Raw genomic sequence first — 17005 nt, 5'->3', positions numbered from 1 at the left:
TTCTGTTCTCGAGTAGTTTTTTTTTGTCTAATCTCGTTCGCCTCCCATACCAAGTTTTTTCGCCGACACGACGTTTCGCGTTCGGTTTTTTTTCTTATTTCCTTTTTCGACCACTTTTGTACTTTTCGCCGGTGGTCGACTGGCGCGACGCATTGAAAAAGAATACAGATAATCGGGTTTTTTGTGTCCTATTTGTATGGGTGATCGGATGAAGATATATATGGAATAAAATGGGTTGGTGGGGGAGAGAGGCAACATTTGAGATGAGAAGGGAACGATGTTCTCGAAGAATAGGTGTTATCGGATGAGAAAAAGAAGCAAGATGTGGGACGAAATGGGGTTCAGAAAGGCTTTTCATTTTTTTAAATCAAAAACTCCCAACAGTTCAACAAAACGCGGTTTCTAACTGTCCGGGTGGCAATCTGTTTGCCCGGTACAAATATTTTCATACATTTCAAGCTGAAATTGGCTATTAAAACTTACATCAGAAAAAAACATGTGCGAATAACAAGTGCTAATAAAACTATGAACAAAATGAACAAAATGAGAGCAATAAGAATAATATCAATCAAGCTGACAATCCGAAGATCTTATATCAATCCATTCCTTGTCTTGTAAACCGGAAGATGCTAATTTCTCTCGATTTGCGACGACTTGATTACAACATTTCGACAGGTATTGAGCAAGAACTTCTGGTCGATTGAGGGCAGCGACTTGATCGATTTTCTCGGAGACTTGTCTGAAAAAATCGAAAAATTAAATGGATGGGATAAAACAGTACCTCATAATATTTTGAATATGCACAGGTGCTCCCTTCACTTCCTCCTCGTATTCGATTTTCGGTTCGGACGCATCGATATGATCTTGTAGACTGATATCCGGGTTTAATGAGTCACTTTTCGACATTTCTAGGACATTCTTCAAGAAACTCAGCTTTCTGAAAAACAAAATTTGAATGAGTTGAACTTTCGAAGATTTTCAATATTATTCATAGGGCATGCAAAATACCAAATTATTGGCATGTTTTTTTCTCACTTTTAGAATTCTCAACTTACTCGCTGTACTGAAATGGTTTTCCAAGTCTCAAAAAGTCGATATTATATTGATCTCTCCGTCTCCGATACAATTGTTTCAGCATATGAACGTGCTGAATTGCACCCCATCCACCCAACTTCAATGAAATACTACACCACGCTTGTCTCATTGGTTGATGGTATCCAAAATCCAAACAGTTCAATTTATCCCAAATTGAAGGCTCTTCTCTCACTAAATCGAATAATTGACACGAGAATACATATATTTCTTGGTGTTCCATCACTGATTCAAATGTTGGAGCTGGAATATGTTTTCCCCGCTTTCGGCGAAGAGGTGGTGGATGATTTTCAGCAATCAAGCCTCCTCCTGACTTTTCGTAGTCCTGAAAAAAATGAATAAAAGCGATGAAAGGATTTTTGTCATTTTTAAATATTCTCTATGTACTTTCGAACGGGTTTCAATGTTTTACAAAAGTGAAGAATCAGCGAGATGGCACGAAAAACGAGTTTGTAAACTTTGCGAAACAGCGAAAATCCGGGCAACGATGCAAACAAACTTACTTACCTGCAAAATAGTCAGAATAATTTTCTGATCTTCATTAATCCATTTATGTCGCTGATGACACAAATAAACGAGTGTCTCCATTGTTGTTGCTCTGTGCGCACGGACCAACCAATCCAGTGGGACACCCTGAAATTGAGAGTTGGGAGAAGCTGATAATTTTTCGAATAATTAATTTTACCTTTTCAATGAGCTCCTCTTTCTTTAATTCTTGAGCGTCGTTTTCCGATGTCATTTTTGGAAAGAAAACAATGAGAAAATTTGCAAGGAGAGTTTGAAAAAGTGGCTAAAATGAAAATAAATTATACTGCGCGGCGAGACCCAAAGAAATGTTGAATGCATGCTCCTTCTCGCAAGCATTTGATGAGTACTGTAGAAGTTAGGAGCTAATTCTTTATGGAAAAAAAAATAACTGAAAAAAATTTTAAAGAAAAAAGTATAATTCTGGATATTTTAATAATTTCTTATTTCAACTGATATGTTTTATTGCTTGAAAAATAAATTGCTGGATGAGAAAAAATAGAACTCGAACCATACATACAGAAAATCTTAAGAAATCGTGAGCGTGTGTGCACACGTGTGATTAAAAATTAGCAATCAATCAAGTAAAATAGTATATTTAAGTTTCAATCGTTCTTTGGCAAAGTTCTTCGGCACTCCAACGGGATAATGTATTTCCCAGGAGGCATACTGTAGTCTCCTGTTCTCCATATATATTGATTCTAACAAGGTTACCCCAAGACCATGCAAGTGCTTTTTTGGCTGAAAATTTCAGGATCAGTTAAGACTGATCTGAAAAGACATTCCTGAAAATTTTTAAGTGCGCCCGACACTTTCAACCGAGTTATTTATGAGCTCTCAAAGTTTTGAATTTATTTATTTAGATTCGTGATGAAGGGCAAAGAGCCACTGATACAACCGAAGTGGATTACAAAAGATATAGAAACAATTTGTCGGGCCTATTCTGGAGGACGCCAAATTAGGATGGAAACTATTTTTCCCTTTGGAAGTAGTAAAAAGAAAAATAGTTTTTGCCCTTTTTTTGCTACCTCGTGAATAGGTCAAAAGAGAGAGAGGGGGGGGGGGGAGAGACTAGTAAGTAGAAATGTTGAGAGTGAGATACTTGGAAAGGTTTAACCGTTTGACATTATTTTTAAAACACAGGGAGGAAAATTTGACAGGAAAAACATGCACGGGGAGTGAGTTCCAACAGGACAACAACCGGTTGGGTAAATACTGGGAACCGAATTTGGTTTTGTTAGATAAGATGGATTTTATATGATATGGATGGCGTCTTAAGGACTGAAAGTGGGTAAAAGAGGTATAAACATGATTAGGGGAGTAAAACTCATTAGATACAATTATTTTGTACAGATATACAAGATCATTAATTAGACGGCGGAGTTCTAATGACTCAAGTCCGTAGGCTTCCAAAGTATCGAAATAAGATTGGTATTCAAAGTTGAACTTTTTAGAACATCGATATAAAAAGGACTTTTGCACGGACTCCACTTTCCGAATAAGACACTTCAGTGTTGGCGAGTATAATGTAGATCCATATTCCATGATGGGTCGGATAAAGACCTTATAGCATTTGAGCATGATATCGAACACTGAATTTTTTAGAACATTGAATAAAATGTTGATTCTGCACTGGGCTCTTCGTAAGATAGAATTTATATGGGAGTCAAACGATAAATCACGTGAGAAAATAATTCCTAAATCTCGTATATAATCACATTGAGGTAGGCGAAGACCATCGAGTTCAATATTGATCTTAGGGTTTACCCTCAAATTGGTACGTTTGGATTTGACGAAGGTAATATATTCGCATTTCGACGGTGCTACTTTCATTTGCCACGTTTGGCACCACTCCGATAACTTCATCAAATCCTTCTGGATAGTTGCCGCGTTTGGGGATATAATTTTCAAGTCATCGGCGTAAAGTAGCGATTCAGATTCTAGCTTGTCTCCATTCAGATTCTAGCTTGTCTCCAAAATTTTTTTTGGTTTTGGTCTGATTTAACACAGGAATCATCATTTTCTCGCTCGGAAACAGTTCCCAAAATGTCACTGCCTTCTAGTGCCCTCATTTTCGTCTGATAAATAGACATTTACACGATTCAGATACCCTCTGCCGTATGTTTCTTTCCAAGAAATAAAGCGAAGTTCACAAGTTTCAGAACAATTCTGATGAATCGGACGAATGCACTAGACTGTTCGATAGAAGTTGGTATTGAATGAAGGGATGGAATATTAACAACTGATGTTATCGATAACCAGCAAGGTTTTCGCTTTTTCCTCTGGCATTCCCCTTTTACGGATCACCACATTGACCAGGCTTTTCGGAAGTCTTTGCCAAGCTTTGATCCTTCAGAGGATCATTTGAACACGGTTTAAAGTTTCAGAAATTGTGATATAAAAAGGAAACGATTCGTTCTGTCTAAAATGGCAATAATTTATGAATTAATGAAAAGGATTCCGAAGAAAGTGAAGTTTTTTCTGAATGTTTTTTCGCACCTATAATCTACTCTCTCGCACACCCAATATTCTCACTTCAACTTCAAATTTCCATTGTTGTCTTTATTATGTAGTTTCCCCAGAGTTCATCTTTGTTTTTTTTTCTATTTTTCTAAATTGTTGTTACTCAATTTCCTTTCCAAAGATCGATCAAATTTCAACTTTGAAAAAGAGAAAAAGAAAAAAGATCACACATATTTTCTCGGTGACAGATTGATATATCCGGAGAAGTAACCTGATAGGTCAAAAGCCGTCCGTCCGTCACTCGAAGAGATGAAGATGACATAGTGATATGCTTCTTCTTTTTATCGTTTTGTGGGTTTCACGTTTTTCAGTGTGGGTGTGAAAAAGAGGAAAAAGAAAAGGGAAAAGAGATGATCGATGCAACAAATAGAAGATGAAGACGGGTTATGTAATCATGATATATCCTAGTCTCTTTTTCTCATCTGATTATTTTCTTTTTTAGTCTGAATAGTTAGGATTTGTCTGAAATTCTGAAAGGCTCTATTTTTCATTGCCATTAGATCATGTTTGCTAACATTTGAGAGCGGATTTTCCTGAAATTAAATGATTTCAAAAGTTTCAGTAGAGCGCACTTGTTGAGCTTGTATTTGTTTATCAATAATTAGGTTTGGTTTTTATTAAAGGTATGTTTGAACACTACCATCTACATACTATCAGTAGTAATCAAAAGATGACTAATCCTATTAACTAAAATTAAACTGTCAAAACATGTTATTTTTAGGTTGGTATTTTTGTAGCAAAGTGTGATGAAAGTTAGTCTCCAACCTTACAAACCTTTGAAAGATTACTGTATCGAGTCCTGAAAAACTACCGAATATTGTCTTACAAACTAGCTCTAACGTGAGCTTAAGGAAAAAGTGTTCCTCGGAGTACTTCTTGATTACGTTCCAAATATTCTTTATGATAAAACGTTTCACTTTATTTCAGTTTTAAGAAAACGTCAGTCTCATCGTTGACCCTCAAGTCATTTTTTATCACACTCTCTGCTGAAAAGTACTCTGAAAACCAAATCACATACTCCCCCCATCCAAACTATCTACCTATTTCCACGTGTAGATTAAATGAGCTCACGTTTTTTCTCTTCTTTCAGATAACCTCTAACTTTCTTCTCTTAGATCTTTGTCTTCTTGATTACTCTTTCTCTCTCCGGAAATCATTCCAGTTAACTGCTACAAGTGACGCTTTGACTGCAATTTATCCATTCAATTGAATGATGATCATACGATATATTAAGTTGTTATTGAGAAGGAAGAGATTGAAAAAAGACCTGGATCTCGTTTCTTTCTTCCTCACTTCGAGAGGAGAAATGAGGCCAAACAAAAACAACGAACTAGACAGAAAAAGGGGGCAATCAGAGAGGGAAACAACGGGGGATAGGAGGAGGAATGAGTTGTTTTCTTTTCAGTCTTGATCTCAATTATCGGATCTGATTCGTGAGCCAGATCTTTATCACAATTTTATAAAGTCCTCTAGGTAGATGTCTCACTTTACTGTACGGTAGAGGGTATGTATATTCAGTCTGAAAATTGCAGATTTTTGAATGACTTCATAATTTCATAGTTTCATAGAATTTTCATCATGTTTTTTGCTTACTGTAGTCTTACTGTGTTTGTACTGTTTTTGCATAACATACTATGTGATGATGTAGGTGATTCCTTTTTTTAATGACCTCATTTTTGAAAGTTCCTCCACATACTGTTTCAAGAGTCTTTCCTAATACTTCGGATCAAAGTTTTTCTCTGCTGAAACAATTTCTTCCTTTTCTGATGCCGCCCCTTGAGAAGGCACTTAACTAATGCGATTTCCGTATTATCTGAGTGTAATGAATATAAGTTGAAAAACATTTAAGAACGTCATTCATTCGGTTAGTGTACTAGGGTTCAAAGCACTAAAAATGATCAGTTTAGTAACTACAAAAGCTTCAATTTGGGTTTTTGTGGATGTGTAAAACTTGGCTTCAGTTAATTTGCTCCATTTGACCTTTTGAGTTTTTTTTTAACAACTGGAGAGTATTTAGTGTTTACCATAGGGAAAACGCTGTCAAATATCAGTCTACAAGAGGGCGTCGCTTGACTGAAATGACCACTTTACGGCTTTTTTTCGAAATTACAAAATCTGTAAGTGTTTATCATCCAATCCATACATCTCTTGCTATAAGTTTTGCTAGAGCGTGATTTCCACTGGTTTATGTGGCAATATTCCTATGATTTGAATTTCAGCAAACCATTTTCAGTTGCTTGATCACTCAAATTTTTCTGCTAATTCACGTCACAGTATTTTCTATTCAAGCCATCTCCTTCAACACAAGAAAATTGAAATCAAGTCAGGTATAAAATGGTAGATCATATCTAAAGTACTTCTCCTCCTCTTAACTTTTTACTTTCCTTTGTCTTTCCTTTCCCTTTCCTCTTTTTTCCTTTTTCTTCATCATCTTTTTCGTCTTCTCGAATCAAATCAAGTATACCTTATACCTCCTTTTTAAATGTTCTTTTTGATGCGCTTGTTTTACGATGTTCTGCCACTTCGCTGCCGTCAATCTGTCCTTGGTCTGAGGTTTTGTGGAGAAATGAAGGGCAAGTTATGGTTATGCAACCTCACATTCATTTTTCAAATTTTTTAGAATAAAATGTCTAAAATTTATTTTTATTCCCTAGAAGAGTTTCAGTCTTTCACGTCAGACGACATTTGAGGTGGTTGAATCTCCTTCCCGTTTTCCGGAAGCGCTACATCCTATGAATCTATTTTTGAGAGCCTTTCAACAATATTGTGTAATTCAATAAATTCTCCCACTACCCTCATCCATCATAACCTTTTCCCTCTCTCAGCTGACCAACAAATTCCAGTGATTCATGTATCTTCTTCTTCTTCTTCTTGTTTCTCTGATTCTGAATTTGAGAGAGATATATCAATTGATGTGTGTAACTATGTCCCTTCGACATACACACATGTTTCATCTTTTTGATTGAAGAGATTGATTGCAATTTTATTGCGTAGCCACAGGGAGACAATGTTGGAGAAGCGAGAGGAGCTAGAGTTGGATATATTTCGATTTCAGAAAAATTAGGAAGACGAACTTAACTGTCATCTTGTCGTGACATCCGCAAACTGTTTTCTGGATTGCATCGAAAGCTTTTTCTGATTTCCAGAGCTCGGTCATTCCTTTCGACCAAACCGTAGGGAAAAGTTGCCGGATCAGATTCCGCAACTTAACCGGAGAAGGTTTTTGACATACTTGCAAACCGGGCCGGCGCGTAACTCGCTTCAAACTGTGTTTTATGGGCTGAAAAATATACCAAAATGTAGATCTCGACGAGTTCTATGTTTGTAACCTACTATTGGCTGGATGACTAGTCGTTAATGTGTCGCGGGCCGGGCTAGAATGGTTTTTTAAAACCATTTTCGCGTTTTTCTTTTTCCCGGCCATTAACGACTAGCCATCCGGCCCGTAGTACATAAAACTCGAGATCTTCATTTTGATATATTTTTTCAGCCCATAACATTGCGTTTTAAGCGAGGCCCAGTTTGCAAGTATGTTTGCAAGTATGTTTTTGAGTTGTTCCGAGTAAGTTCACTACATTGAAAAACGCCATCAATACAGTAAAAGTGTTGGTATCACCGTATCCGTTTCAAAAAATTTCTGTAACGAGTTTTTGAAAACCTGAATCCCAATGGTTTAGTTGAATCAGAAAACAGTTTCTGTCTGAATATGGTTGTCTGTACATTTTTTGCCCAACGTCCAAAAAAAATAGAAAATTTTTGAAGCTAGATCGGAACTACGACCATATCAACCAGGCGCTACCTCAACTCGGCGATACGATCTTATTGTCGGCGTCTCTTCGATTCTCATATTGGTCTTTTCAGCTGCGATGGAGCGTTACAAACAAACCGCTAATTAGCAAAATACGGTACTTCCAACCTCGGTCTATTGAAATCAAGAAAAGTTCTGACTTGTTCAGTTTCTTCATTTCTCCCAGATCTACTAGCCTCGGCGGAGCGCACTTACAGTTTTTTTCAGAAAATACTGAACATCTAGACATTTGACCAAGCCTTCTTCATTCCTCCATTTAAATTTCTCCCGTCCATCTCATACAGTTTTGCTCTTTTTCACAACGAAACAAAGGAAGTTTCGGGGCGAAAAAGAAGATGGAGAAAGAGAGAATGAATACAATATTTGTCAGAGCCACTCGAAATTTCGGGTTAAAGGAGCAGAGAGAACCTATGGGGAAGAAGGATGCTCACCGTTTCACATGATGTCTTTAGGCTCTCCCGGGAGTGAGATTTCTCTCTCTCTCTCTCTCTCTCTCTCTCCTGTCTTCTCTCTTTGTGCCAATCTTCGCAGGCTGTAATGTCACAATTCGTGCTCCTGGCTCCTTGAAGAAACTCCATTTCTCCTCCTCCCTTCCACACTTGTCATCCATATCTCATACACCTATTATTCATTTTTCGCCCCTCGGGGTACCCGGATACTCGGGGAGAGAGGGGGACCAGGTGTTGCATTTTCACCCCCACTCGGAGCCACTTGGGGGACAGAGGGAGAGGGGGCTCGTCGATCACTTTCATTCCGTTCCCTTTTCATCTCTGTTTCTTTTCAATTTTTGTATCTCTCCCCCAGTATCTCTACTGATTATATCGAATCATTCCATTTCATGTTTTGATTTTTTGGCATTTTGTAGATTTTGGGTTGAATCACGTAGAATACCTTGTGCTCATAAGTTGAAGTCTTTACCGTTATTTTAAACAGTTTTTGAGAAGTTGTCAAGTCATTTCGTAATTGAATGCGACTCAGGTCTCACAGTTTTTAGTCTTCGCTAGAAATAGTAAACTGATCCCAACTGTACTATCCAGCTACCGTAAGCCCATCTTTCAGAAAGTCCTGCTATTCTGTTTTCGAACTTATAGAGAAATAGAAAATAGACAAGTCCGCCACTAAATTGAAATTTATACAAAACTTCTTAGTTATTTTAAACCAAATTCTGAAAAGTTGAGTTCCTTGCTGTTGCTTTTTTTCCGTACCCAAATTTCTATTCATCTAAATTTTATTATCGGGATGAATTTGATTTTCTTTTTGAAACTTGAAACTGTCTTGTAACTCTTAAAACCCGCATGGCTTAATTATAACAAGGTTTAAAGAGAATACTCAAAATGTGATCAAATAAATACTTTCAAGGCTTGAAATTTCTGAAACTGAAATTGTCATGTTAAGAAAATTTAAATCAGTATAATTGCAAGAGTTTCTTTTTCTGATTTTAGTTTTACCTAGCACATGTTACCAAAAATTTTAGCAAATTGTACATACCAGCGTGGAAGATTTTAAATTACTTCAAATTACCTTTTTCAAAAAATACAATAATTCTCCCCAAACCTCAGCTTTTATCTTTTTAACTCGCCATAAATCATTTCCCTGACTGTAATCCTAGATTTTTTTTGAAGATCAACCAGTCTCAAATGACGATCCCAATACTTTCGAGATGATTGTTTCAAGAGTGGTCACTGTTTTTTGGGTATCACTTGAACAATGATGTATGTAAGTGATCCAGTCCCCAGACACCCAATTACTCATAATCATTTCGTTCGGAACATCTTGAGAATCACTCCTCCGCAACACGTGTATGTATGCTCTCCTTCTCTCCCGAAACAAAAAAAAACGAAGAGTGATCTGTTTGAGCTGCTTCCCTTTTTTCTTTTCATTTTCTACTGTTTCATTTCTTGTCTTTTCCTTGATCAAACATGTTTCTTTTCGTGTACTATCTGTGTGTGTGTTGTAAGAAGAATTAGAGACAGGAGAGTCCATTAAATTCATTGGCAATTAGCAAGTACAACATGTATCCTTGTTTAAACATTTCATCGTTTAATACTTCGTTTAATACTTCGTTTACACTTTTCTAGGCTTCGTTTGTCTTGGTATTGTTGTCCTTTTGGAGAGGTTATTGTTGTTTCAACAGTAGTTTCAACAGTAGAAAATAACAGAAAGAAAATAAATTTATATCTCTGAAGCTGAAAAAGTCTAGTGTCTCAGTTTTTTTTTTCTACACCGAAGAAACCTGAAAGACGAAAACATGTTATTTAAATTATTTATTTTGAAAAAAACAGAATTTTATGATTTCAAATCAGTCAATGCAATTCCCTGAAGCGTTGGATACAGGATAAAACTAAAAAAATCCTGGAATTTTCTGCAAAGCCGAGTTTCAGAGTTTTTTCTTCCAGAATCTAGACAAGGAGTGACCATTGGAATTATTCATTCCTTACATTATAAAGCTACCGATTTTTATGCTTTTTATTCTTCTAAAACTGTATTCAGAAAAATTACAAAAACTTATTTCGAGCGTGAACAACATTTCTGAGCTATTTCGAGAACTCTCCAGCCACCAATAATCACTTTTTTCCTTACCCAATACTATTTTTCCGTGTCTTACCCGACCGAACCCCCCCCCCCCCCACGTGCCTCTTGAATTGACCGTTCTGTCTTGGTGTTAGCCTCTCTGATTCTTTCTTTTTCTCTAAATCTCTCTATCTTTCCCTTCTGCAAAAAAACTCCCAAAAATCCTCGACTACTACAGTTCTATTTTAAGTGCTTTCCATCGGAAATTACGTCATTCCAAACGGGATCTCTCATGTCTCCGATGTCTTGTAAACCACCACCTCTTTCCCAGCTTCAATCTCAAAAATCACAAATGTGTCATTTTTGTTTCCGATAGCCATAAGCAGGGTACGGTAGATCACAAAAACTTCCAATGGGAATAAGCAACATTACGAACTAGAAAACTATAAATAAATAATTGCTCCGCGTGCACATTCCCACGAATTTCTGGGTTATTTTCGGACAAGTTCTTGAATTTCTTGATAAGAAAATTTAATGAATCGAAATAGAAGCTAAAAATAGAAAAACGTATAAGAACAGGGTCACAGTTATCAGTAAAAGTATCATTCGGTGACCAAATAGATTAGAACAAAATTAATTTTGTCTAATTGTTCAGGGCTAACGCGTCTAAGTCGCGCCAGCCATTCGATGGAGATCAGTTTGCTAATGTTCGTTAAGCTTTAGTCTTTTATCCTTATCCCATTGAAATTTGACACTTTGAAACGCTCCTAAGGTGCCCCTGACCCTGTTTCTTGACTTTTAGCATAGCCCACCCACATTCAAGATCGGAAGAGCAAGAAAATAAGCTCCGCCCCCTTTTTTGCAGTTTCCCATGCTCCTCGAAATCGAAAGACCCTCATTTACTACTAATTATGCTCTTTTTTTTTGAAAATCTCCTTGGGAAATGTCAAAATGGTCCGTCGGAACCCCATTCCATTTCGAAAAAATGACCCAATTCAAATGGAGAAAAGAGCACATCTATTGTTCAATGGACATCGTAATGTATTTCTTTCTCTTTCTTTTGAATAGCCCTTTCTGAATTGAAAAAGAGAGAGAGAGAGTGGTCAATTTGTGTTTTGAAAACTCTTATTTTGCAATTCTCCTTACTGCAATTATTTATTTCAATAACACTGGTTTCCGTTGATTTTCTCGCTTATTTTCTACTTGGATTCTTCCGTGTACGAGTTGGAGGATGGCACGTAGGACTCATACTGGTTGATCGAACCATAGACTTGAAAAAAATCAAAGAAAGGGTTGGTCAGGACGCAAATATCTGCCGGTTGTGTTTAAAGGTTTCATGGCGAGACCATCTATGTGCCTTTGAATCAGCAGCTATTTGGGAACCAGTAAGTAACACTAATGCTTACTGAGAGTCGCTTCCTCCTTTTTTAGTAATTTCTTGGGATGACTCGTAAATCTTACTGTTCGGATATTCAGGTTTCTATATCTTCGATCACAGTAATTCCCAGACTCTATGAACACAATTGGTTCAGTTTTGTAGATCAGCATGTGTTATAGATTATTGTCTGTCTGTGAATATGTATGTCCAGGGTTCTTTCTGTCCACTTCAAGATCCCCAGATGATTTGTCATTATTTCAAACTTTTGATTAATATAGTTGTACCTTCAACTTCTGTCTAATTTCAAAACTTCTATCAGTTCACTCTATACAAGACGTCCCCGAAGCTTCAGAACCCCAATATTTCCTTCATCTAACCCTTTTTGAAGTTTCTCCTTACCTACCTGACTTCTCTCTCAAATTCCCATATTCCTCTCACTTGTTTTCTATGTGTCAATATGTAAGTGACCTTTCAGTTTATATGTAGGTGGCAAAAACGCAAAAATGCGTAAAATATTCGCTTCCCATTTCCCCCTTCCCAACCAAATTTTTCACTTTTTTTGGGAGTGGCCATGGTTCCACTTTCTTCCCTTTTCCATTTTCTCTATGTCTAATTCTCTCTCTTTCCTACACTATTTCTCCGTTTCCCCGGTTGTTCATGACCACACCCTTTTCGTCTGTGTCTCTTCATCTTCTATTGTCTCTCATTCATGTATACAGAAGTAGAAGAAGAGAAAGAAGAAGAAGAGGTTGAATTCAAGATGGAGAATACGTTTAGAATAAACTTTACCACTTTTACTAATTTAACCTCTTTTGTCTACGTTTTGGAAAGGTTTGGTACAGTTTCAGGATTCTCATTTTTCAGATTTAGGAATCCATGAAAAAATAAATTGTGAATATCTAAAAACGAGACGTATCTGAACTGGATCTGACTTCTACTCATTTCTCCTAGTTTCTGTATTTTTCAATAATGGAAAGTGGTTGATCTGAGACTGGATGCTGAGGCTTTGAGCTTTCTGAAATTTCAATTAGATTCAGAAACAGAGATATTCGGAGGAACCTACCAACAGACAGACAGGCAAAAAAGTAAATCCCAGGACATCTAGACATGCAGACCCACAGACCCCAGAACTACAGTATGTTTTCCACTTTTCTTCTACCGCATTCTGCTGATTTTCTCCTCTTTTCCATGCCAAACACCATCAGATCTTCCCTATTCCCACCGATTCATCTTCCATTCTTTCAGTCTTTTTTGTCCAAAAGTTCCAAAAGTTCCTTTTTTTCTTCTGTCCAGAGAGTTTTACAAATTCTTCGTGTCAATTTCTTTGCCCTCCATGAACTGATATTTCCCGAAAAAATGTTAGTTCCTTTCTCAAAAAATGTCCTTTTCTTTGTCACCTTCCTATCCCCCCAGACACCTATTCGTCATTCTTTTCTCTCGTTTATTTTTGTTTTTTTTCTTTGATGACTCTCTTTTTTATTTGTGACAACTTTGAAAGGTGGCACATTTGTTTTGAATGTTTTTGAGATTTCTTGAAATTTTAGCTTCTAATCTCAACATTTTTCAGCCACCCCAAATGGGCAACTGCTCTCAAAAGCAGAGTGGTTCGGCCGTTGGCTCATCGGGAACCAGTTTCTTTTCAAATTTATTTCATAAAGCACATATTGATCCACATGCATTGGCACAGACATGTCCACCACCTGTGAGTTTTTATTTTTTTTATTTTTTTTGGAAATTGATTAAAATCTGATAAAATAAAGGTAACCGTGGTAAGGTATCGTGGAATCTTTATTAGAGCGGAGAGGTATTCAAAATCTTGCTCTGTCGAGACTGAAAAAAGTTGACTGAGAGATGAAGTAAGGCTAAAAACTAATGCGGTTGGCCTACATACACACAGACAAAAGAATGAGATATTCACAAAACATCCATGCAGTTTCTAAACTGTGCAATTGAGAAACTTGATTCTCCTGACTATGAAATTGCGCTCTACTGAACAAAATAAAGTTTGGTTGAAACTTCAATTAAAATTGGTTGCTTATTTTCAAAATCCAACATCTTCACCGAATAAATTTCCAGCACGGCGGAGAGATGCCCCTCGGAGAGTGTGCAGTTCTCCGTGATCGTCCTGCAATGAGATTCGACAGTCGCCTTGTCTGTAAATATGAAGTTTTGGCAGTTGTCGGAAAAGGATCATTCTCTCAAGTATTACGTGTTCAACATCGAGTCACACGCAAGTATTTCGCAGTGAAAGTTGTCAATGGAGACTGTGGAGCAGTTAATAATGAGCTGAATATATTGAGTCGGTTATCACATCCATTTGTTATTCGGCTGGAAGAGGTTAGTTGTCTTCTGGTCTGCATCTATGCATTTGTTTTTCTACCCTCTATACAAAGACAGACGTCTCATGAACTTGTCTCTTACAGGTCTTCAAATCCTCATCCAAATTATTCATTGTAATGCAAATGGCAAGTGGCGGTGAAATGTATGATCGGGTTGTTGCAAAAGGAAGATATTCGGAAGAAGAAGCGAGAAATGCACTTAAAATGTTGCTTACCGGTTTAACGTATCTACATTCGATTCGGGTTACACATAGAGGTAAGAGTAGGGTTTTGAGATAAGGGGAGACATCCGGATGTTGGGATGGATAGACAGAAGAATGGTGTGGCTGAAGGGAAGTGAAGTTTTTGATCTGTATAATAGCCCAAAAGACAGAGCGAATTTGAACTTTTTGCAAACTTTTGCATTTTTTTTGCAGTCTTTTCATGTCGGATCACAATTTTTGAGAGAGAAACTTCATTTGGAATTCCGTGATCGTGTGGACAAACAGATGAGAATATTGCAGACATCCGAAGCATAACGGAACTCTGATTTGGAAAAAATGCTAGAAAGCTAGTATCAAAATTGATGTTTATGGCTACAAAGAGCTTCATTTATGATCGAAAAATTATGAATTCCACCATCTCGATACGACTTCCTTTTTCCAAAACTCAATTCCACCCATTTCCGATTCAGAACCCTATGCTCTACAGCAACCCAATATCTTTCTTTCCAGATCTAAAACCAGAAAACTTGCTGTATTCGGACGCTCGTCCAGAAGCTCGTCTCCTCATCACAGACTTCGGATTGGCGTATCAAGCCACAAAACCAAATGAAACAATGACAGAAACGTGTGGAACTCCAGAGTATATTGCACCAGAACTATTGTTAAGAGTACCGTATACACAGAAGGTTAGTGTCTTCTTCTGATAGTTTCCAGATCAATTCACAATTCATTTGCAGGTCGACATGTGGGCAGTCGGAGTAATTGCCTATATCCTCATGTCCGGAATAATGCCGTTTGATGATGATTGTAGAAGTCGATTGTATACACATATTATTACGGCTAATTACGTTTATTATCCACAGGTTAGTCAAACATTTTGATATTTGAAAAAAGGGCTCTTATATTCCTGGTGATGGCATACATTTAGTTAAGAAGTTATTAGCTCGGCTCCACCGAAATGTCCTTGAAAAATGTGTCTTTTTCTCTGAATCTCTCAATTTCGAATACGATTTTCTTAGGTTTCGGTAGAGCGCGGTTGTAAGAAGCGTGTTGTGATAATATGGGAAAAGTAACACTTTTGCCGTTAGTTCTGCAGATCGCTGGATCAATTCTCGGTACAACTCGATAATTTTTTATTTTCAGTTTTGGTCTGGATCAGAATTGGCCAAGCAGTTTGTAGACTCCCTATTGAACACGAATTCAGCTGAGAGACTCAGTGCATCTGGAGCCATGAAACACGAATGGCTCACTGGAGAACGGCCGACAACGTCACAGAATAGGCCTCCAACTAGGCCGACGTCCGAGTATAACAGCATGCAGAGGGTACGCCAAATTATAATTTCCAGATTCAAGCTTAAAATATATCTCAAATTTGTTCATTTCCAGACAAAATCCACTCGATCGATTCGTTCCGTGACGAGATCAGACCACGGTCATCGTGTCGATCCACGAGAAGTTGACGAGTTGGCAAATGACTTGAAACGGGTTGCACAAACAACCAAAAATTACGGTGTCTTCTAATTGTTTTCTTGTTTTTTTTCTTTCTTTACCTCAATTGTTGTATATATCTTTGTAGGTCAAATCTTTACGTTGCAAATGCGCTCTGCTGGAAACATTTTCTCAGTGGAGCGCAGTTACAATCCCTTTTTGACCTACAACTTCATTTCTTCCTCTCCATTTCCGTTTCAATTCTTCGAGCTTCATGACCTCTCTTTCCAGTTTTTTTCTTGTTTCTGAAATTCTTTTTCTCCATTATTTTCTCATCCTTCATCTCAGGATATCTCGCCTTATCCGCTTCCTCAGACTCCGCCCCTTTCTTTTTTTCTCCGAATTCTGGAGAATTTTTCTTTCTTTTCGAAACTTTTATTGTTGCCACGTGTATCTTTTCAGCTCAATGCAAATGTGCTCTAATGGACAAAAAATTTGCCAATGGAGCGTGTCTGCGATATTCTAGTCATTTTTACAGTTGTTTTATTATTTTTTTGCTCAAAACAATGTCTTTTTGATACGTGCTTGTTCGTTATTTTACATGCAGGCCGAGAGAGATTTTAACTATAACAAGATGTATTTCAACGGCACGAATTATGTAAGGTAACAAGAATATAAAAACCAAACTTGATTGACAGTGAAAAAAATGAGATTAGAAACTAAAAAGCTCAAAAATGACAATTATTCATGAAAAGAAATGTGTAAGAAGAGAAGAAAAAACAATTATTCGAATTATGGATGCAGAAATACTGGTTCCTCAACAAAATGCTGCTCTTCGATTTGGTTTTGCTGAACAATTTGTGGATCCATCTGAAATAAGTTTTTTTGTTTTTACTGATTTTCTTCTAAATAAACTCTACCATTGCATCTATGTACTCTTCGTCGTCTTCTTCTTCCTGATATTCTCCATTCGACTCTTCATCATCTCCTTGTTCAACTTGATTCGCTTCTTCCACCCATGTTAGATATGTATTTTGAGAACATTTCTTCTCGTGATGTCTCTGATTGTAAGCACTCGAAAAGACACGACCACAGCCACGTATGCATACGTATCTGAAACAACATATCTTTTACAGACGTTTTCTGAAAACGAACTCACTTTTTCTTATTCAAATGTTTCTTTTCGAAATGTAATTTG

At 37.2% G+C, this 17005-nt stretch overlaps 2 protein-coding genes across 2 annotated transcripts; one reads left to right on the top strand and one right to left on the bottom strand.

Annotated features, from left to right (window-relative positions):
* Nucleotides 1-564: 564 nt before the first annotated feature.
* GCK72_001093 (uncharacterized protein) lies at nt 565-1831 on the bottom strand (the record flags this gene model as incomplete). The annotated part of the gene is made up of 5 exons (XM_003111244.2): nt 565-739; nt 782-937; nt 1056-1417; nt 1600-1725; nt 1778-1831. The coding sequence occupies 5 exons, from the start codon at nt 1829-1831 to the stop codon at nt 565-567; spliced, it is 873 nt and encodes a 290-aa protein (XP_003111292.2).
* An 11582-nt stretch (nt 1832-13413) lies between these two features.
* Nucleotides 13414-15900, top strand: GCK72_001092 (uncharacterized protein; the record flags this gene model as incomplete). Its single annotated transcript, XM_003111218.2, has 7 exons — nt 13414-13539; nt 13914-14174; nt 14261-14432; nt 14890-15065; nt 15117-15242; nt 15523-15702; nt 15766-15900. 7 exons carry the CDS (start codon nt 13414-13416, stop codon nt 15898-15900), a joined length of 1176 nt encoding a protein of 391 aa, XP_003111266.1.
* Nucleotides 15901-17005: the final 1105 nt, after the last annotated feature.

Source organism: Caenorhabditis remanei, chromosome I (genome assembly GCF_010183535.1).
Source record: "Caenorhabditis remanei strain PX506 chromosome I, whole genome shotgun sequence".
Classification (NCBI taxonomy): Eukaryota; Metazoa; Nematoda; class Chromadorea; order Rhabditida; family Rhabditidae; genus Caenorhabditis; species Caenorhabditis remanei.
The sequence above is the reverse complement of the archived record's forward strand: the minus strand, read 5'-3'. Positions and strand labels throughout refer to the sequence as shown.